The following is a 22,254-nucleotide window of genomic DNA, read 5'->3' on the forward strand; positions in this document are numbered from 1 at the left end:
ACATTGACATAGTTCAGCGAATTAAAAGACAGCGGCTTCGCTGGTTAGGTCATGAAGTCCGAATGGACAAAAACACTCGAAAACACAGCTCTGAAAGTATTGGACGCAGTACCTGCCGGGGGAATCAGTGGAAGAGGAAGACCTCCACTCCGTTGGAAGAACCAGGTGGGGAGAGACCTGACTTTGCTTGGAATATTCAATTGGCGCCACCTAGCGAAAATATGAGACAACTGGCGCGCTGTTGTTAACTCGGCTATAATCGCGTAAGCGGTGTCTACGCCAGTAAAGAAGAAGAATATGTACCATTAAAATAATACAAAATTTTCACTCACAAAGTATGTTTGCTTATGTATTTCAAGACTGCCCGACATAAATAATGATTTGAAGCTTAAAGCTACCCCAATAAGATACATTCACGAATATTTCTTTACAAAGCTATACAAATAATAATAAATACTTATAGTGTATTGCTTTATATTTAGTATAAAAAGTTGTTTTATAAGTATTTCGTAGAATTTAAGATTGCACCCTATATGTGGTGATTTTGCCATTGTCATTGATTGTAGTCTGCGCGCCGCGCTGACTTGTCTTCTGACCATTAATGTCGGAGCTACTCGAAAAGGAGCTAACCGAAACACCTTTGTAGCCGCCCGGAGACGATGGTCCACCAAAGCGATTGGTTATATTCGGGACATCCTGGAAAAAATCACAGTCATTTTAATATATAGAATTGTTCTTCTTCAATTTTTAATTACCGGATTTTCTGGACTGATATTGGCAGTGTGATAAGATCCACCAGGTCCTATGGATGCTGCAGCGATAGCATGATTGGGTGCGTAACGATTGGATGCGCCGTACCTGTTGCCACCACCATAGTAGCTGGGACGGTTAGCATTTTGGAAGTACGCCTGTTGTTGAGCAATTTGTTGCTGAATACGTCTGAAGTACGCACGGAATAAAAGTTAAGAAAATTTCAAAATTCAAATATATGATTTATAAATATTTTAATTCATCAACTGTTAGGGACAGTTTGATTAGTCAATGATATTTCAGGAAAATTAATTTTAGCATAAACTAAAAATTTTCTAAGGATATTTCCTCAAATTCCACAAATGTAGCGATTCTTATAGTTTGGGTCCCTTTATTCTATTTTCACAAAAATCAAATAAATGAGGAAAGGGTGTAACTGAACATTTTATACTTTCGCAACATAATAAGGATCAAAGCTGAGGAAATATTTTCTGGTGCTGCAAAACCTTAATATTAAACAGGTTAAAAGCTAAGTTCAAGAGTAACCGAACAATTTCATAGAGTAAGTAAAGAGCTAAGTGATGGTACTTTTTATGTTTTGAATTAAAGACATTTTGCAAGTATCAGTATTTCCAATATCAACCTTCTCTTTATTTCAGAAAATATGTATTCGAAGTTTTTTCATAATATCAACATATGGTCGGACAAATAGACAGTCACCAGATTTCAAACCATCTAATTTTCCTGATCATTGTCATGGTTAACTATACATATAATATAGATATATACATATACATATGCATATATGTATCTCAATTAGTATTAGTATTAGTTTATTATTCTCTGTAGCAATTTGTGGCAAGAATATAATAACATAAATGCCTAAATTGGGATACAAATGCACCGAGTTTGGTGAGATCTTATGTACCGGTATGTCGTTGAATGTGATAAATTGTTGAATCCATCTACAACAGCGCCACCAACTCATGAACTTTTAAGGAAACTTCTACTTTATCATTTAGCAATTTTTCCTTTTAAGTATTAGTTAACACAATTTCACATCATTTACTAATCAAACTGTCCTTATACCATAGTTATGTAATATTATTTACTTGTCGTCAGGCAAAAGAGATGCATCAGCAGTGGCCATAGCTTGGCCGGAAGAATAAACCGAAGCAATAGCGCTAAGAAAATACATAGAGCAAAGAGCTTTCAATGGATGAGAGAGTTAGTTAGCAAAGCATATTAGTTAGAGACCAGGAAACCATTTCAACAAAAGTAGTCTTACATATGTATGTTGTAAAAAGTTATATATGTACACTTGTACTTCTATGTTTTCAGTGGGTTATTATGGAAAAATCAAGAGACGTTTACTCACTGATGCTGTGCGGCATGGTTGGCTAGAATTTGGGCAGTCAGCTGTTGATGGAATAGGTATGGATCTATGAAACCAAAATCGGGTGCATATCCATAATCGTAGTCGTCATAACCACCGCCATAGCCTCCGGCGTTACCACCTGCTCCAGCATAGCTGCCAGCGCTACTTCCTGCATATCCGCTGGCATATCGCTTGCGATTGCGTGCTAATGGAATAGAAGATTTTAGTCTACTTTGTGGTCGGCTTTGCGATTTAATTTGTGTACCTCCGTCTGCGGTCATTACGAAAACTGCGACAATACAAACCAATAGAATCTTCCACATATCGAATGAGAGTTGTCTGAAACATAAATACAAATATTTGTTTTATAAACGAATGTATAGAAATATTTCAGTTATGACGTTTCCTTGTAAGAGAGCGGCAACAGAATAACAAAACGTAATATATAGCAACAGTGGCGAAACCAAGGGGGTGGCGATTGTTTTGGGTATGAATTCTGGATCCGCTACTGTATAGCAAAAACTCAAACTGTTCAGATGCTTTTTTTACAGCATGAGTGTAGAAGGGTGTAAAAAGATGATTGTCTTGACTTTTATTGATCAGTTTAAATGACAGCTACACATATGCTATAATGGTCTGATCTGAACAATATGATCGGATATTGTAACGTTTGCTTGGCTATTTATCAATGACGAATTGCGTGAAGATAAAGCCTCAATAAAAAATTCCCATACAAATTCCCATTGCGACTGATCGTTTAGTATATTAAAACACACCATAAGAAAAACAAGAAAAAATGTTAACTTCGGCTGCACCGAAGCTAATATACCCTTTCATTTGCATTTCTTTTAGTAACTTGTGTTTACTTTGTATGGCAGCTGTATGCTATAGTAATCCGATCTGAACAATTTTTGCAGAGATTATGTTATTACATTAAGCAGTAATCCATGTAAAATTTCGTGAAGATATCACGTCAAATACAAAAGTTTTCTATATCAGCAGCTATATGCTATAGTAAGCCGATCTGAACAATTTCTTCGTATATTACATTAGTTATCTTAGAAAATAACCTGTGCCAACTTTTGTGAAGATATGTACATTGTCAAATGTGAAAGTTTTCCATACAAGAACTTGATTCCGATCGTTTAGTTTGTATGGCAGCTATATGTTATAGTGATCCGATATCGGCAGTTCCGACAAATGAGCTGTTTCTTGAAGAGAAAATGACGTCTGCAAAATTTCAAAACGATATTTATATACTTGTATATACTTTATAGGGTCTGCGACGCTTCCTTCTGGGTCTTACAAACTTCGTGACAAACTTAATATACCCTGTTCAGGGTATAAATATATTCACATATGTATACAGGGGATGACTCGACTTAAAAAAATTGTATGATAAATATTAACAATCAGAGTGTCATCCAGAGATAAAGCGATGTCCAACTCCTCTCTCACTGGAAGTGAGAGAACAATTGACTAAACGTCAAAACCACCTAAACATTTGACAGTTGACTGGATTTGAGGGGGTTTTGACGTTTATTAATTGGAAACGAGCGATGATCAGATTGAAATCTTACCAAAAAAATACATATGTAAACGGAGGAATTTGTTGCCGCCGTTCAAGATCGCAAATAATAAGTAAAAAAAAAAAATTAAAATCAAAGAAAATGCGAAATTTAAATATATTTCATGAAACGTTTTGCTATTTGATGTATAGAATAATTAATTTTTCAATTACAAATGATTAACAACATTTATTAATTGAGAACTAACAGGCTTAATTCACCTTATTAATTAGTGAAATATGAAAAGTCAGTTGTTTTAATATATCATAAAACCATAAAAGGATTTAAGTAGTTTCATTTTAGGGGGCAAGACGCCATATATTAAAAGTCCAATATATAATAATTTGCAATCGTAATAAATGTTGGGTTTTAATTTAAATGCGATGTCAAAAACTTATTTTGTTCTGATGATATTTGCATATTTGTTTTATATACAATGGAAAATGTTAGAAAACAGAAAAAACGCTTATTTTGAGGCGCTCTCGTGACAAACTTTATACGCTGGAATAATGTATACAAGGGGATTGGGCATCCCATTATCTCTGGTGGCATCACTAGCAGTTTGTGATAATTCCTCCGTTTGCAATTGGTGTATAGGCAGATGGTAAGCATAATATTCAGGTGTAATTGCATTATTATATTACAAGTTTTTTATATAACTAAGTTTATTTTGTGTCCTCATGAGGTTGCCTATATAGAAGTTCGACTGAAACCGTTTAAAACTTTTTTTCTTTTACAGAGTTTCTATTTTTGAATAAAGTATTCAAGTAGTTAGACCTAATCTTTTTAACACATGTAACATGATGCGACCTTTGTTTAGAAAAAAAGTTAAAAAGGAATGTTTATGAAACATTATTTTTAATGATAAAGATATTTCTGATGACAAAATTGTCTGGCGCGAGTATTATTAGATAGTGTTGTGTGAAGCCTGACACATTTCCTTTTGGATATATGTAAGTACAATATTTACTCGTTTTGGCTTAAAGCAACCCAACCACTTTTAATGCGCAGAATTCGCGAAATTATTAAATAAATAATATGAATGTGTCAAACATCGAAAGGTACTATGAATTATACTCTTTTGGGGAAACAACTAGATGATCAGAAAAAAATTTAAGATTTCTTGAGTATTTACTTCGTCTGTTTTTGTCAAACAGTATATATGTAAGTATATAAGTAAGTACATAAAATTATTTGTGCAATAGTAATAATTATAAATCAAATTTAATTACATCTTCCATTTCACGAGTATATCATTTTTTAATTACATGTAATTATAAATAGCATTTTTAGAAACTAAACCTGCACAGAAGTACTTGGCAAACATCACGAACAATTAATTAATGAGTGATTGATGATGTGGTATTTTGCAATAAATTGAGCAAATGCTAATGCAGAGCAGCACAAAATGTTATTTTTCTTAATATTTGTACATAATGCAAAACGCGTTCATTTCGTTTGAAAATCTTCCCTTTTTGGTTTTGACATTATGGTAGTTTTCTCATGATCGGTAAAAAAACTGTGCTTCAGTTAAAATATTTTCAACTCTTAAGAGATATGTATAGTGTCTGTACTACTACTCCCCTTCTTCCCATATAAGGGTTACGTACGTATTGACCATTTCATATTTTTTCGAAATGCTCGACAGAAGACCCTCCCTACATCCCTTATACCAAATGTAATAGATATTTTTGAGGAATGAGTTCTTGACTGGTCGTCCATCCATTTGACTTTATACCTACATACATACATACTTATATGTAAACCATTAGTTAATTTTGATATTACTTCATTGAAAAAACGTATACATATATAATATATATTGTAATCAAATAGTCAATTAGGGTGATTATTACTATTTCAGGGTTACATAGGGCATTGGTTCTTCGCGGTATTTTCGCCAAAAATTCGACTCATATCGGTCTGCAACCACCATATTCGATTGATTTGGCTCCGAGCGACTTCTGGCTATTAAGCAATGCCGGTTTGACATGATAGAAGAAATAAAAACTATATAGATGGAGGTACCGGAAAAAGCTTAACCAAATGTATCGATAATAGAAAAAAGGATTGGCAAAAGTGCGTTTTATCGTTTAAATTAAGAATTAACATTTTATAAAGGAATTCACCTTACTTTTTGATCACAGATACAAGTATATATATATGCACATATTTACATACATATACATATATAATTCTGTCTAATATATATACATATGACTATAGCCACCAATATATGTAAGTATATATGTTTCATATATTGCAAAACGTGCCTAAATGTTTAAGTCATTATACTAGAAGGTGTAAGTTAAACCATATTAAAACAAAAACTCGTGAAAGATGTAAGCGTTTTTTAATTGAATACAGACAAGATGCGATGACATCATATTCTAAAATCAACATCAAATATAATAATTAAACATTTGGAATTATGAAGTAATCGTTGAAGCATTCGATTAATATGCACCTATTCGTCTGTCTGCCTGTCCGTCTGTCCGTCTGTATATATACGAACTAGTCCCTCAGTTTTTTAGATATCGGTTTTCAAAACGAAATTTTGCACAGAAGTCGAATGTATAGTAGTTTGAATATTTTGCAAACGTAATTTTCTCTTCAGAAGCTACTAATTTGTCGGAGCTGCCGATATCGGATCATTATAACATATAGCTGCAATACAAACTGAACGATCGGAATCAAGTTCTTGTATGGAAAACTTTCACATTTGACAATGTACTTATCTTCACAAAAGTGGCACAGGTTATTTTCTAAGGCAACAATGTAATCTCCGAAGAAATTGTTCAGATCGGCTTACTATAGCATATAGCTGCCATACAAACTGAATGATCAGAATCAAATGCTTGCATGGGAAACTTCCTCATTTAACTATATAATTTCACGAAATTTGGTATGAGTTATTGTTCATAGAAATAATGTAATATCGGAAGAAATTGTTCAGATCGGCTCACTATAGCATATAGCTGCCATACAAACTGAACGATCAAAATCAAGGGCTTGTATGGAAAACTTTCACATTTGACAACGTACTTATCTTCACAAAAGTTGGCACAGGTTATTTTCTAAGGCAACAATGTAATCTCCGAAGAAATTGTTCAGATTGGCTTACTGTAGCATATAACTGCCATACAAACTGAACACATAGTTGCTAAAAAAATGCCCCTGTGAAAGGTACTTATATTAGCTTCGGTGCAGCCGAAGTTAACGTTTTTTCTTGTTTTTAGGTGATACCAACAACCGTTAGGTGAACGAAACTATTATACTCTATAGGAACATGTTGCAAAAATATAAAATACGTGCATTGCAGCAATAAAAAAAATCTGTTTATTTACGAAGTATATAAAAAATATAAAAAAATTGTTCATGCATACATACTATATGTATGTATATAAATATAAGTCTAATATAAAAATATTGAATAACACGACTGGCAATACGTACATTTTGTAAACCCCAACCGAAAAACTAAAAACAAAAATAGCGTATGTAAGTAGAATATTCATAGACCCCTCGTGGAGATGATATGGAAAACCCAAACCACTCGAAAAGTTACTAAATTATACTCTAATTTAACTAAAATGTTGGTGGCTGAAGGCAGCAGTGTTGTTGCTGTCTCCTTAACCGGTTCGAAATGACGTGTTATAATTGCTGTTTACCCAACACGAGCGAATGCTTTGCTTAATTGTCTTCCATATATGTGTGTAAGTATGTACTCGTGTTCATTAGAGTGGGTCAATTTTTTTCTATTAAATAGCGTATGCGTGAAATGTTCTACCGATCATTCTGAACAACTTTGTTAAGATATTATGGGTTAAAGCCCGGTCTCGAGCCGACGATATTTAAAGTTCAGTTTAATATTTCGGGATTGTAAAAATATCAGTTTTTGAGATATATGAATGAAATTTAATACAGTTTTGAGATCGGCCAGATCGGATAACAATGTCACATATCGCCTATACAACCGATTACTCAGTTACTTTATTTTCCCGTTGTCTGCATTTAATTAAGAAGCTAAGAGCACGTAATTTTGCACACTGTTCACTAATATATACTTAACAAAGAAAATATAAAAAATGGGACAACTATACTACATATCACTCAATGGTTTTATAGTACAAAAGTACACCCAGCTGTGTAGACCCTTCATTTAGACTTTGAGGTGTTTTTTTTTACTAAAAGCTGGGTGTTAGAAACAATTTGATATTCTTTTCGCAAGGTGGCGCAAATTGGAGATTCAAATCGAAGTCAGGTCCTTCTCCACCTGGTCTTTCCAACGGAGTGGAGATCTTCCTCTTCCTCTGCTTCCCCCGGCGAGTACTGCGTCGAATACTTTCAGTGCTGGAGTGTTTTCGTCCATTCGGACAACATGACCTAGCCAGCATAGCCACTGTCTTTTAATTCGCTGAACTATGTCAATGTCGTCGTATATCTCGTACAGCTCATCTTTCCATCGAATGCGATATTCGCCGTGGCCAACGCGCAAAGGACCATAAATCTACCGCAGAATCTTTCTCTCGAAAACTCGTAACGTCGACTCATCAAATGTTATCATCGTCCATTCGTGTGTACCATATAACAGGACGGAAATAATTTGAGGTTGACGTTGTTGTTGGAGTTGATGCTGGTTCCAAGTTAGACGAAGTTATCTACGACTTCAAAGTTATGACGTGGGTGCCTAGTCGCAAGTGCAATGACTGTTTGTTTGATGACAGGAGATATTTCGTCTTGCCCTCGTTCACCACTAGACCCATTTGCTTCGCTACCTTATCCATTCTGGAGAAAGCAGAGCTAACAGCGCGGGTGTTGAGGCCAATGATATCAATGTCATCGGCGTAGGCCAGCAGCTGTACACTCTTATAGAAGATGGTAACTTCTCTGTTTTTTCGAGATTTGACGCGTTTGAGGCCCAAACCATCCTTCAAAATGGTATTGGCTGAGCCTTTCGATATGCCAACTTCATCAGCAAGGTCTCTAATTGTTAATCGATGGTTTTTCAACACCAAATCTTTGATTTGTTGAACGTGAGCTTCGTGGGTTGAGGTTGATGGTCGCCCTGGACGCTCTTCGTCTTCGACACGTTCACGGCCGGCTTGGAACTCACTATACCACTTGCAAACATTTTTTTTTTGACGTAGCCTCATCACCAAAGGCTTTCTGCGCATCCTCAACGTATCCGCAGCAGAAAATTGATTCCGTAAACACAATTTAATGCAAATTCTTTGCTCAACAAATTTCGACATAGCAAAAAACGAAAAACTCACTTTTAGCAGCTCACAAAACGACATGTATCTCATACACTAATGAATATTTTGACATGAAATTTGACATAAATGTGACTGACAGTACTACCAACCTAAAAAAATAAAATAATTCTCCAAATCCTTCGACGCGCGCAGTTTAAATTCAAATGTCACCTTATTTTTTGGTCACAATAGTATTATCAATCGAATTGTATTCTTTGAAAACACAGATTTCACATGAAACGATATTGTGTAATATTGAAGCATTTTGATTGTCAGCAGAAATGATTACAAACTAAATGTTTACAAACAAAAAACAAAAGAATGAGCATGAATTATGATGAAAATCAATAAATTGAATGTCGTCATTAGTATATTATACAATATTTCTCAGTTGGCTGGTACATAGTAAGAAAAATATTCAAGCGTAATTACATTTCAATCTTTTCAAACAATTCTATCATATGTACATAAGTATATTACGAGTTTTCTATTTAATAAAGTTTATTTTTGTCTCATTGAGATTCAATACATGGAAGTTCGGCTGAAACCAATTAAACGTTTGTTTCTATCATCGCAGTATTGTTTGTGGGCTATAAAATCTCGAGCGATGCGAGCTTTGTGTAACCAAGAAAGGTAAAAAGATAGTACAAGTTTTAATTAAACATTATTTATAATGGAACCGATATTTGTGATACCAAAATGTGGCTTGATAACTGTTATCCAGGGTCTCCGCCATGACAGGGGACGATTACGTAATGTAAGTCCAAAAGTGGTTGTCACAGACTAAACATTAAAAAAATACGAGGTGTGTTAAGAAAAATAACGAAAAATTTCGTTTTTTGAAAAAAATTATTATTCGTTCATTTCATTTCGCTTCAAAATAGTTCCCACTCGATTTTATGAACTTATGTCAGCGCTTCTACCAATTATCGAAATACTTCTCAAAATCGATTTTTGGGGTAACCTTTTGCTCTTTCAGCGATTTTCATGTATCTTGTAAAAGGTTCGCTTTAATTTTGGAAATAGGAAGAAGTCGCACCAAGCCACGTTTGGCGAATATTGAAGCTGGTGTATTGTATTGTTTTTAGCCAAGAATTAACGAAAAATTTCTTTGATCGAAAATCGCCAAGCTTATAAAAACACGTCTAACCTTAGCGGCTGCTACAGACAAATTAAGCAATAAATACTGCTGAACATTGTATCGTACTTCAAGGCAGGTATGTCTGTATATCAATTTAATACACAAAATTTTAACGCTCCAAAACCCGCAAAATTTCCATATTAAAATTCCTGTTCATGTTTTTGAACACACCTCGTATAAAAAATTATTTTTCCGTTCACTTAAATTTAAACATTTGAAAGCTCTCTGCAAAGCGGATTCGTACGGACCATATCGGGCCCACAAATAATATTTATTACATATATGTATCTTAAATTGAATTTTCAGAGCGTATTCACACTTAAATTCCAGAATGCGTGGAATACGTTATAGAGAAAGACATACCACAACTAAGGATGAATTTCTCAGAAACTTTTGAAAGCATCAACACCTTAAAAAAGTATTTTTTTCAAAATTTCTTTATTTATTGGATCTAGTTAGTAAAGCCTACCAATAAGTATTTAAGTCTTAAATTATTTAAAACTAAATAAGTTCAAGAATGTGGTTGAGCTTTTTTATATTATGTTCGGACCGACATTGGAAACATTTTGAAAACACATTTGTATGTTGTGGAATCTAAGTCGTTCGGACCGACAATGTGTGTTTTCGTTGAGTTTTCACTGACAACTATCAATAGCGGCATTCTCTTGCTCTTGCAAGATTGCACGATGACACAAAATGCAAAAATCCTATACCGAAATATGCAAGGCCAAGAGAGCACCCATTGCAGAATCTAGTGATATATGACGGCACGAAAATAAACGTGGGCTTAGGTCTGACATATTTATAGCCATTGCAAATAATTTTCTGCGTGCGTTTGTTGTTGTGCCGTTGCACCAAGAGGAAAATTCTGCAATTTCTGCACCGTGCAAGGTTTTGCAAAAGCAAGAGAATCCCTCTAATATGAGAATATCAAGCGACAGCTGTTTTTGTATATGGTATGTAAACAAATATCAAGTGACAATTTAGGGCCGGCAAAATATGTCTTCCAAAAACATAGATTAAACTAGAGCAGGCAGCGATTATAATGAGTGGAATGTAAGTTTTCAAGTAGTTTTCAGCGAAAACTGTGTTTTTGTTTGACAGATTTTACATGGACGAAAACACAACTTTTCGTGCGAAAACCAGTTTTTCCCACGAAAACACGTTTTCGTTGTCGGTCCGAACATAGTATAAGGAGAACGTCGCTCTCTAGTAGGCTGGTAGATCACTTCTTTTTAAACGTGTAAAAAGTTATATGAAAATAATAATGATTCAAATCTGGTAACGGAACTCAAAAATATGTGTTTTTTTTCTTTTTGTTAATATATGGTAACTACTTTAATTTCCCTAAAACTTAAATTTACATTCGGACAGTTTGTTCAACTTTTCCGGGATTCTACTGTACATATACGGAAATTAGTCCACTAATATATTTTTATTTTTCTATTATTATTATTAATTTTAATTTATGAATTTCGCTGAACTGACAACTTGTTTGCTATCAATGTTTTCGAATAAATTGTAGTAATTGATAATTTTACGTACATATATTCAAATCTATCTCTTATATACATATGTATGTCCTTTTGTGTACACATGTATTTAAAAGTACATATGTAGTGCACAAATCACGATCTTGTCGTATAAATTCATCTTAGGCGTTACTTCTATATATTTACCGCACGTTTTTAGTTTTGCAGGAAAATCAAAACAAAACAAGCAATAAAAACAAAAATCAATAAATATAAAATTTTTTTTTTTTTTACTTACGACATCAATGCCAAGCTTTACAATGAAACCTATTCAAGGGTATGCCCGTCTAACGCGCTTTCCGGTGGCTGATCACAACGATGCTGGTTCAAAATCAAAGCCGAAAAAATTACCTAGCGCATGCGAAAACACCGAGGCAAAGTTGTCTGCTTAAATGAACAAGAAGTTTCTTTATGTACACAAAATTAATTGTTTCGTTAGCGGAGAATGCTGCAAATTGACTGAATCTACGTAAAGCAATGAAATAAAACTGGCAGAGCATCGCCGCTGGAAATGACGTATCACAAAATCAGAACATCTCAGTAAATCTCTGCTAACCTTAGCTAAGGCCGGGCTTATAGCGGAACGATGAGCCAGTTGGCGATTATGAATATATGTATATACTTATATATATATACATATGTATATATACAAATGAATATGAATGTCTTTGCATATTTGTTTTGATTTCAATAGTGAACTTTTAGTAAAATGCCATTGACAATTTAGAAAGTTTAGTTTTTAAATAAGAAAGTGTTATACGCTATAATTGTATAACATGGCTCCTCTATCCTCAAATCTGAAATTTGGTAATTTAGAATAGTGACCATAACTGATGGAAATCTTGTTGTTCTACTAGGTCCTATCTTTATAAATTATTGAGTGAAGGATTGACAAAGTCTCAACATGTTTCTACGTACTTATATGTACATATTTACATTTGTATGTAGCTTTATGCGAATATAAGTTACGTTCGCACGAGATAATGATGAAAAATTATGTTTCATGCTAACTGAACTTCGAAAAATAAACTCACGATATTTATAGCTTTTCATATCTAAAAATACTTGTTCAATAAGCATTAGTTTTAACTAAGTTTTTTATAAAAATCAGTATAAAGTAATTTGCTTAATTTATAAAAGTCCAAAAAACCTACTATGAAAGTATAATGAAAGAAATTGCAGACTGACCGATATACATATGCAGTATAAAATCAACCAGAAGTTTGAAAATCTTTCATTTATGTAGATGGAACTATGGGTGCAAACGACTCGACTTTACCCATTTGAATCACCAGAATACATTTTTACCAGGAAACAACTTTCTCTATAGTACGTTTTATTGTTATATCAGTTACTGCACAATATTTTTGGTAATAGGTCAGAGATATGTATTAGGGTCCACATATGTGATTTTATACGATTTTATTAATTGTATATGTAGTTAACGCACTTTTAGTAGTTTTTCACATAACTTATACTGATGGGATGAGCGGGGTTATATTACGATTTCACCCATTTTCAAACTGTCTGATGGGATACCAATAGGTTTTTTTCTTTAGGGAATTTGGTCAATTTAACTTTAGCGGCTTGGGAGATAAGTATGTGTACTAAACATATTAAGAAGTGGTATCACGCATTCTCTTTTTAAATTTATCAAATCGCAGATGCTCCTATGTACCTAATGCGATTCGTTGTACTAAATGACAGTTTCACATACGTCATATTGTCTTAGTTATGGCGATTTATGAGTTTTCATTTAATGACATTTTGTGGGTGTGTGTTCCGAATACGCCCATCTGTGGTACTTTCACCTCATATAGTGATACTTGCTTTTTCACCTGAAAATTAAGTGATTTTGCGCTTAATTAGAATGGAATTGGTCTAGACTTTGGTCCGAAACTCATATATCTAATATAAAGAATTTGTATTCTCTGGTTGACGTTTTCCTCATTAACTCAATATGTTGTATGAAATTTAGCCTCTTCGGTCGAGTTAATATCATATATGTACTTATCACCCCACCACCTGCAGGAATTCGCTGAGCTTCGATTCTTGCAAGTTGTAAGATTGTAAAATGTTGAGGTGCACCCGAACTTGGCCCTTCCTTACTTTCTTCTAATGTTTTTATATTATCCATCAACTACCAATAATCGTATATACATACCTACATATGTGTTAATTATTCAACAATACTTAGGGAACCCCACATCATTACAGGGTACGGCACTCGAAGTGTAACCAACTTCAGACCGTTCGCGCAGCTGTCGCACTGGAATCAGCTGTTTATAAATTTGCTGAATGACAGTTCGGAGTTCAAATGGCTAAAGAACTGAAAATTTCCGACCACAGCATCCGACGCGTATTGAAAAATGAGCTCAAGGTCAAGCCTTACAAGTTCCAAAAGGCCCATGATCTCACACCGAAGCAGCAACAAGTAAGACTTGAGAGAGCGAAGCAGTTGCTTCGCTTGGCCGAAGCGGTCAAATTCCGAACATTGTGTTTTCTGATGAAAAAATTTTTCCAATTGAGCAATTCGTAAACTCTCAAAACGATCGGGTTTACTTAACTGACCTTTCATACGAGAATCTAAGTCATCGGTTGGGCATCAGGAGGCAGCACCCGCCACAAATAATGGTTTGGGCCGCTGTCACCGCAGATGGGCGCTCTTCAATTGTTTTCATCGAGCCTGGCGTCAAAGTAAATGCGACATGTTATCGGGAAACTGCTCTGGAGGCTGCTTTTAGGCCGTGGGCAAACAAACATTTCGGTCGTAAGCCACAGACGTTTCAACAAGACTCAGCACCGTCTCACAAAGCGCGAGTGAACCAAGAATGGCTGCAAAACAACATTCCGAACTTCATTACGACCACACAATGGCTCTCGAATTCACCAGATGCGAATCCAATGGATTATTCTCTCTGGGCCATTTTGAAGAGCAAGGTCTGAAGTAAAAAATAAAACAGTCTCGAGATGCTGAAGAAAGCCATTGTCCGTGATTGGGCCAAAATACCGGCAAGTCACATTCGGGGAGCTTGCGATTCGTTTTTTGACCGTCTCAAGGCCATAGTTAAGGCAAAAGGTGGTCATATCGAGCAAAAGTGAATTGGTGCTGAAATTAAGATTATTTTCACACATTTTGTATTTTAAAATAATTAAAAATCATTTTCCGAACCGAATTTATGTCTTTTTAAATTGGTTACACTTCGAGTGCCGGCCTCTGTATACCCTGAACAGGATATATTAAGTTTGCCAAGAAGATTGTAACACCCAGAAAGAAGCGTCGGAGACCCTATAAAGTATATACATAAATAATCAGTATGTTGAGCTGAGTCGATTTAACCATGTCCGTCTGTCTGTCTGTCCGTCTGTATATATACGAACTAGTCCCTCAGTTTTTAAGATATCGTTTTGAAATTTTGCAAACGTCATTTTCTCTTCAAGAAGGTGCTCATTTGTCGGAACTGTGGATATCGGACCACTATAAAATTTAGCTGCCATACAAACTGAACGATCGGCATCTACTGCTGATATGGAAAACTTTTGCATTTGACAAGATATATTCACAAAATTTGGTATAGATTATTTTCTAAGGCAACCATGTAATCTACGAAGAAATTGTTCAGATCGGTTAACTATAGCATATAGCTGCCATACAAACTCAATACATAATTGCTAAAAGAAATGTACTTGTGAAGGGTATATTAGCTTCGGTGCAGCCGAAGTTAACGTCTTTTCTTGTTTTAAACAAATATTATTGTCGGATCTAGCACATTTTTGTCAATTAAAAACTAGTTTGCTAGGAAATAGGCTATCATATGCTGAAGTCAGCACAAAACAGGCTTAATAACTGGCGACGTCATGTCATGGCAGAAAATCTTCCTTCCATAACAAAAATGTGTTTTCGATTCGCCAAGAATTTGAAGAGTGGCTAAATCAACACAAATCTAGCATAAAGAAACCGCTATTATCACTTGAGTAAAGCGGTTACATATTGTAAAAGTTTCTACGATGGAAGCTTAGTTTTTAAAACTAGAAAGTTGCTGCTTAGAAATTATTAAAAATTTGTTCGGACAACTAACATATTCGTCACACTGTTTCTGAATAACATTAAACTTTTGTAGTAAACAAATAGCAAAGCCGAGCTATTCTGAATGCAAAATCATTGAATTTGAAATTTTGAATGTTCTCAACTTGATGAAATCATAAAAATAAGTGCATACCTATACATACATAAGTATATTTACGCATATAAGTAAAATGTTTGTAGATGTGTGCGAACATCTCTAAGCGAGCTTTTGCTTTCGAGAATTGATATTTACAAACACTGGCATTCAAAGGAATTTGTTTATTTATTTACAACAAATGCAATAACGTTTAATTATTTTCGCGAAACGCGTCGATTAGTTACTTATAATTATATTAATAATTAATACTAATTGATTTATGTGAATTTTAAAAATTCAAAGAAACATTTAATAGAAAAAATCAAATATGGGTATATATATGTTACTTGTGTACATGAAACTTGAAAGCAAACTGCGTCGCATTTTAAATATGAGCTTGTAAATATGCAAAAAAAAAAAACAAAAAAAAAAACAATCAAGTATTTTTACTTCTGAAAATATTGGTACACATGCGTCTTCATACATCGTCGTCGCATATTTGTCGTAAAGTTGCAATTTCACTTGCCATATCGCACTTTTGAAAAAAAGGTATGTTATTTTACCGGTTATCAATTAACAGCTTCCAATACCATTTAATAAATTATTTTTTGTCATTACTATTTTCCAAATTTTGCACTCACTTTTTCACTCTCTCTTTATTTCCGCTGCTCTGTTTGCTTTGCACTCTTTGCACAGACTATTGAAACTTGAATTTTTTGTTGATTAACCTTTTTTTAGCACAAAAGCTAAATGGGAAACGTCTTCTCTGTGCTTCAACTTGTGCACGATTGAGTCCAACAGGTATTCGGCCAGCTGTTTATAAACCCGGCAAAAGCTATGTCCACTGCCAATGGCAATGATCTTAACCCATTGACAGACTTTGGTGCCAGCAGGTGATTAAGCGAGCGTTAAGCGGGTTGAGAAGGCTGCAACCACTCGACTGATCAGAAATAGTTCTCACTCTCTCTCGCAGTGTTAAAATTGGTTTATACTTACACTCTTGTATTATTAGTGCAAATTTCTAAACGTATGTGTATGAATATATCAGGTTTATAAATGTACATACATACATATATGTATGTATAGACTTGAAGAGAAACAAAAAGCATAAACAATAACCAAAACAAATAACACAAATCGCTTTTCATTTCAGAGTTTTTGGATAAATTATATGTGCGGATTTAGAAACAAATGTCTTTATACTATATATTCAGTTATTTGATTTATAAATGCTGTCCTACTTTTTGTACTCCTGCAACATGTCACTGCTGAGTATAATGGTTTTGTTCACCTAAAGGTTGTACATTTCATTTAAAGTAAGCGAGATAGATATAGGGTTATTTATATATTATTGATCAATATGAAGGGACGAGTTGAAATCCGGGTGACTTTCTGTATGTCAGTCCGTCCGTGCAAGCTGTAAAACCTTCTGGGCCGAATCAACGCCTGCGATATGCTGCTGAAAAGGAACGAACTCGACCCACTTTTAAAGCGGATGGTGACTGGCGACGAAAAATGGATCACATACGAAAATATCAATCGAAAACGGTAGTGGTCGAAGGCCGGTGAATCGTCCCAAACAGTGGCCAAGCCGGGATTGACGGCCAGGAAGGTTTTGCTGTGTGTTTGGTGAGAGAAGGAAGATATTTGACAACCTAATATTATGAAAACAATAATTTTAAATTACAGAAAGTTCTTCTTCTTCTTAATTGGCGTAGACACCGCTTATAGCCTTGACAGACGGCAGCGTTAATCCGGATTAACTGCGCACTTAATCAGATCCAAATTTGTAGGTGACAGACGGCAGCTATGCGAGTTTGAAACTCTCATAAACAGCTCATTGTTCTTTTTATAATATTTTCAATGAAAATTGATAGAAGATAAACATTACGGTTGTTAGCCGACCAATTTTTACCAAACCATTTTTTATTACAAAAGCATATCAACACATTATTTTTAAAACTGCATCATAACATAGAAGTTTTATTGATATCATATTGAGAATTTGATAAACAGCTGTTTAGGGTTGCTTGTATTTCATTCACAATAGATGAAAATTGGCCATTTTTAACAATGTTGCCAACGAAAATCTCACAAACTCCCTAAATTAATCCCGAAAAATGCAATTAATCTGGCTTAACGCTGCCGTCTGTCAATGCTATTACGCGATTATAGCCGAGTTAACAACAGCGCGCCAGTCGTTTCTTCTTTTCGCTACGTGGCGCCAATTGGATATTCCAAGCGAAGCCAGGTCCTTCTCCACTTGGTCCTTCCAACGGAGTGGAGGTCTTCCTCTTCCTCTGCTTCCCCCGGCGGGTACTGCGTCGAATACTTTCAGAGCTGGAGTGTTTTCGTCCATCCGGACAACATGACCTAGCCAGCGTAGCCGCTGTCTTTTAATTCGCTGAACTATGTCAATGTCGTCGTATATCTCGTACAGCTCATCGTTCCATCGAATGCGATATTCGCCGTGGCCAATGCGCAGAGAACCATAAATCTTTCGCAAACTTTTCTCTCGAAAACTCGTAACGTCGACTCATCGGTTGCTGTCATCGTCCAAGCCTCTGCACCATATAGCAGGACGGGAATTATGAGCGACTTATAGAGTTTGGCTTTTGTTCGTCGAGAGTGGACTTTACTTTTCAATTGCCAACTCAGTCCGAAGTAGCACCTGTTGACAAGAGCAATCCTGCGTTGGATTTCCAGGCTGACATTGTTGGTGGTGTTAATACTGGTTCCTAAATAGACGAAATTATCTACAACTTCAAAATTATGACTGTCAACAGTGACGTGAGAGCCAAGTCGCGAGTGCAACGACTGTTTGTTTGATGACAGGAGATATTTCGTTTTGCCCTCGTTCACTGCCAGACCCATTTTCTGTGCTTCCTTGTCCAGCCTGGAGAAAGCAGAACTAACGGCGCGGGTGTTGAGGCCGATGATATCAATAAAGTTAGACATTGGATAATATTTGTCTGAAAAGAAAGTTTGGTTGCAATTTTCCTTAATTTTCAAACTATTATTACCAAAACTACAGAAGAAAGTCTTTCTAGCTTTTTAGCAAGCCTAATTGTCTTCCGATTGGACCAGTTTGTCGCTTAAGTCTTTTCTTTTCACCTAATATTTTTTTCTAAGAAACGTATTGGGTCGTTCACTAAGTAGTTTCGTTTCATGAAAACGGCAGGTTTTCTTTAATTTTTCGCAGCCAATTTCACACTTAACCACTTTTACGTTATATATAATAATATATGTACATGATCAGCTGAATCTGACCTTAAAAATAAGGCTTGTTTTTAAAAGATTGTCTTAAATTTTTGGGAATAAATTTTGTTTGATGCCCTATCGAAGTTGGCAGAAAACAGCATTTTCAGTATAATTCACGGTTACAAAAAAATGCAGTACAAGCAAGTCGAAATTTATGTGATGTGTGAGGAGAAGATGTGTGAATCAAACTCAATGCCAAAATTGGTTTGCAAAATTTCGTTCTGGCAATTTTCGATCTAGAGAATGCACCATGTCCTTGAATGACTTTAGAAGTCGACGTTGATAAAATGGAGCCGTCGGTCAATGTACATAAATCGTTGAATAACAACTCGAGAGATTAGTGAAAGATTAAATTTGTCTAACGCGTCCGTTCAAAAGCACTAGGATTAATTTAGAAGTTTGTCATAGGAGGAACTCCATATTCTTACAAAACGAAATTTGCTTCGTCGCATTAACGATTATGATTTGCTGAAAGAAGTAATCGATTTTTGAAGTGCATTGTTACAAGTGACGAAATATGGGTTGCTTAAAAGAATGTAAAGCTCAAGAGATCATGGTCTAAAAAGGATGAACTAGGTCAAACCGCTGTCGATGGTTATGTTGTCTGTTTGGTACTTTGAGCCTTGCTAGACAGTGCCATACTTAATTCTGGAGTATATTGTGAAAAATTAAGTGATACCCTCAAACAGAAGAGGCCAGAATTGATCAACAGAAAATATGAAGTGTTTCATCAGGATAATACGAGGTCTCATACAAATTTTACACAATAAAAAAATCGTATTTAAATTGCACTGAAAATCGAAATTACTTAGTGTAGTAGTTAAGCCTTTGATTACACTGTGGAACATTTTTGGGATTATTGTCGGGGGGGTGAGAAATTCCAATTCAGGGTGATGGTACTAGGTCAGAATAGTAAACCCTTAAAGGGTTTGACGTTTGACCTTTTAAATTTTTTCCTTATCTTGATGTTTTTTCGCTTAGAAAAGAACAAAATATGGAACTGTGCAAGCCAGATATAAATAGCTTTTGCTACTGCTGTGGTCAATATGTCTCAACACTTTAAAAAAGGGAAATTTCAGAACTGATTTTGTTCAAACATACGAGATGTACTTCAACCAAAATGTTATAGTGAACGTAAATTGGGTACCAAATATAGTGTGTAAAAGCTGCTACAAATCTAATGTCAGTCTAATGGATTGGAAATTTTTTTTTTGCCAAAATGTTACAACTAAGCGAAAAAACATCAATATCAGACGCCAAACCCTTTGAGGGTTTTACTATACTGACCTAATACCATCACCGTGGCTTGGAATTTCTCACCCCCCAGATTAGCTGTTGTACTGTGTTATTCTTAAAAATAAGCTTGTTATGAGAAGTTCATAAATAAACCAACAATTAACTTTAATCCATTATATCTTCTATGCGAGCAAATTGCTCAGAATTAATGTTATCTGACTTACTTACCATACGATGGTAAAGCAAAAATTCCTTGATGACGCTCGAGCTGTTAACATAATGGTGCACTCGTGGCCACGCAAACCATACCACTCAAAATTTTCAAGTATTGTGCAAATTTGACTATACTTTAAAGCGGTACTTTTTGTGGTATAAACATTTTTTATTTAGAAATAAGTTAATGACGTGTTATTAATCAAAAATATTAAAAATTAAAAACTAAACACATTCAGCTATAGATAAATCAATTGAAAGATAGTGAGCTTTACAAAATGAGTTCGAAATATAAGAGACTGACATCCGATGAAGAAATTATATTTTTTATTTTTTTAATTTAATTTCATTTATAGTGTAAGTGAAATTAATATTTTATTGAATTTTTTTATATTGAAACACGAAGTTTAGTCAGTGTATCACTTTAAAAACAATAAAATCGGCCGCTTTTGTATAAGCACAGAAAAGTTCATTTGTGTTTTACTCGTTAAACGTAATAAATTAAAAACTATAATTAGATAATATAATTTAGTTTACTTATGCTTACTAAAAACGTAAAAAAAATACAATTGAAGAAAATCCAGAACGAACGAAAAAGTCCGAAAAAAAATTTAAGAAAGTATAGTGGTAAGGTTTGCGTGGCCACGAGTGTATATGGGCTGATAGAAGTAACTTTGATAATAATTGGTGTAATACTGATCAAGTTCCATTCCAGAAGGTATATTGCTGCATGTTTACTGTACTTTCAAACTGACTGTAAAAGTGTTTAAACGGCCATAGTGCAGGAAACTTTGAAATTTTGAAACTGCGACCCATTTGCGTTTATACATACATATGTATGTACCACTGCCGCCGACGAGGCAATTTCTGAAGATCGCTGTTCCGCACTCATACCCTGAAAGGAGTAGTGGGCAGTATGAAGCCGTTTGAGTTGAGTTAGACTAAAGTATATGTATATTGTCTTATAGCCTTCTTTATTTCTTATTACTTATCTAGTCTGAAATTAGTCATCTCCAGAGGTACGGAAAGTCAGCTTAGGCTCCAAAAATTCCGAAATTGAGAATTGTAACTAAATTATTTTCCTTAAACAGACTAGTGCGAGTTAGATTGGATTCATTAGATATGTATATCCACCAGATCAATGTCAAGACTTTTCGAAACGATCTAAACATGATAATCTACCGTCGATCAACTGGTTATCTTCTGCCACCCCGTTTGAAGCATATTAGGCTCAAAAGAAGGAAGCGACTTCTTTAGTGGCACGCGGTTAAAGACAATGGACACTGCGTATCCAGCTGCTGTAATGGTTTGGTGGGGAGTCTGTGAAAAAGGCATTCTAATCGAGTACACAAGGCAAAAACAACCCAGCAGTGGTTTAAAAACAATATGTGGTCAGAATTGAAGAACATGGCCTGTAGCAGAAAATATCCATTTGTTTTGAGCATCGTCGTCACTACCAATTGAAATTGTGCGCTCTGCTACTGATAAATGGTCGAATCGTTTGAGGGCTTCTATGAAAGCAAAATGTGATCATTTCGAATAAAACTATATCACTAGTTAAAATACATGTTAATTTTGAAATTTAAAAATTGCTTGAAAATAAAAAGTTGTATAATTTAGATACGCAAGTCATTCAGTGCTAATTAGAAATATTAGAATAGTATCTGCAGTATTCTACATATATTTATTTATTTTAAATAATATCAGAGTCACAATAAGTAGCTACAATACCTGTTTAATTATGAGAGTCACAT

At 34.8% G+C, this 22,254-nt stretch overlaps 1 protein-coding gene across 3 annotated transcripts; it reads right to left on the minus strand.

Annotated features, from left to right (window-relative positions):
- Positions 1 to 321: 321 nt before the first annotated feature.
- On the minus strand, positions 322 to 16,602 carry LOC126753471 (uncharacterized). 3 transcript variants are annotated; one of them, XM_050464980.1, is made up of 6 exons: positions 16,432 to 16,602; positions 2,394 to 2,467; positions 2,129 to 2,333; positions 1,863 to 1,934; positions 756 to 939; positions 322 to 696 (listed from the first exon to the last, which is right to left on the minus strand). In XM_050464980.1, exons 2-6 carry the CDS (start codon positions 2,449 to 2,451, stop codon positions 517 to 519), a joined length of 699 nt encoding a protein of 232 aa, XP_050320937.1. In that variant the 5' UTR covers positions 2,452 to 2,467; positions 16,432 to 16,602; the 3' UTR covers positions 322 to 516. The 3 variants fall into 3 exon arrangements, with proteins under 3 accessions (XP_050320937.1, XP_050320936.1, XP_050320938.1); XM_050464979.1 differs by lacking the exon at positions 16,432 to 16,602 and adding an exon at positions 11,866 to 12,087; XM_050464981.1 differs by lacking the exons at positions 1,863 to 1,934; positions 16,432 to 16,602 and adding an exon at positions 11,866 to 12,085.
- Positions 16,603 to 22,254: the final 5,652 nt, after the last annotated feature.

This window comes from Bactrocera neohumeralis, chromosome 3 (assembly GCF_024586455.1).
Source record: "Bactrocera neohumeralis isolate Rockhampton chromosome 3, APGP_CSIRO_Bneo_wtdbg2-racon-allhic-juicebox.fasta_v2, whole genome shotgun sequence".
In the NCBI taxonomy this organism is placed as follows: domain Eukaryota; kingdom Metazoa; phylum Arthropoda; class Insecta; order Diptera; family Tephritidae; genus Bactrocera; species Bactrocera neohumeralis.

Excerpts from the sequence above, each read along its gene's own strand:
- LOC126753471 (XM_050464979.1), bottom strand. Across the intron at positions 1,935-2,128 it reads AACCATGCCGCACAGCATCA|CGCTATTGCTTCGGTTTATT; the intron begins GTGAGTAAACGT and ends GTATTTTCTTAG. Across the intron at positions 697-755 it reads ATATCAGTCCAGAAAATCCG|GATGTCCCGAATATAACCAA; the intron begins GTAATTAAAAAT and ends GATTTTTTCCAG.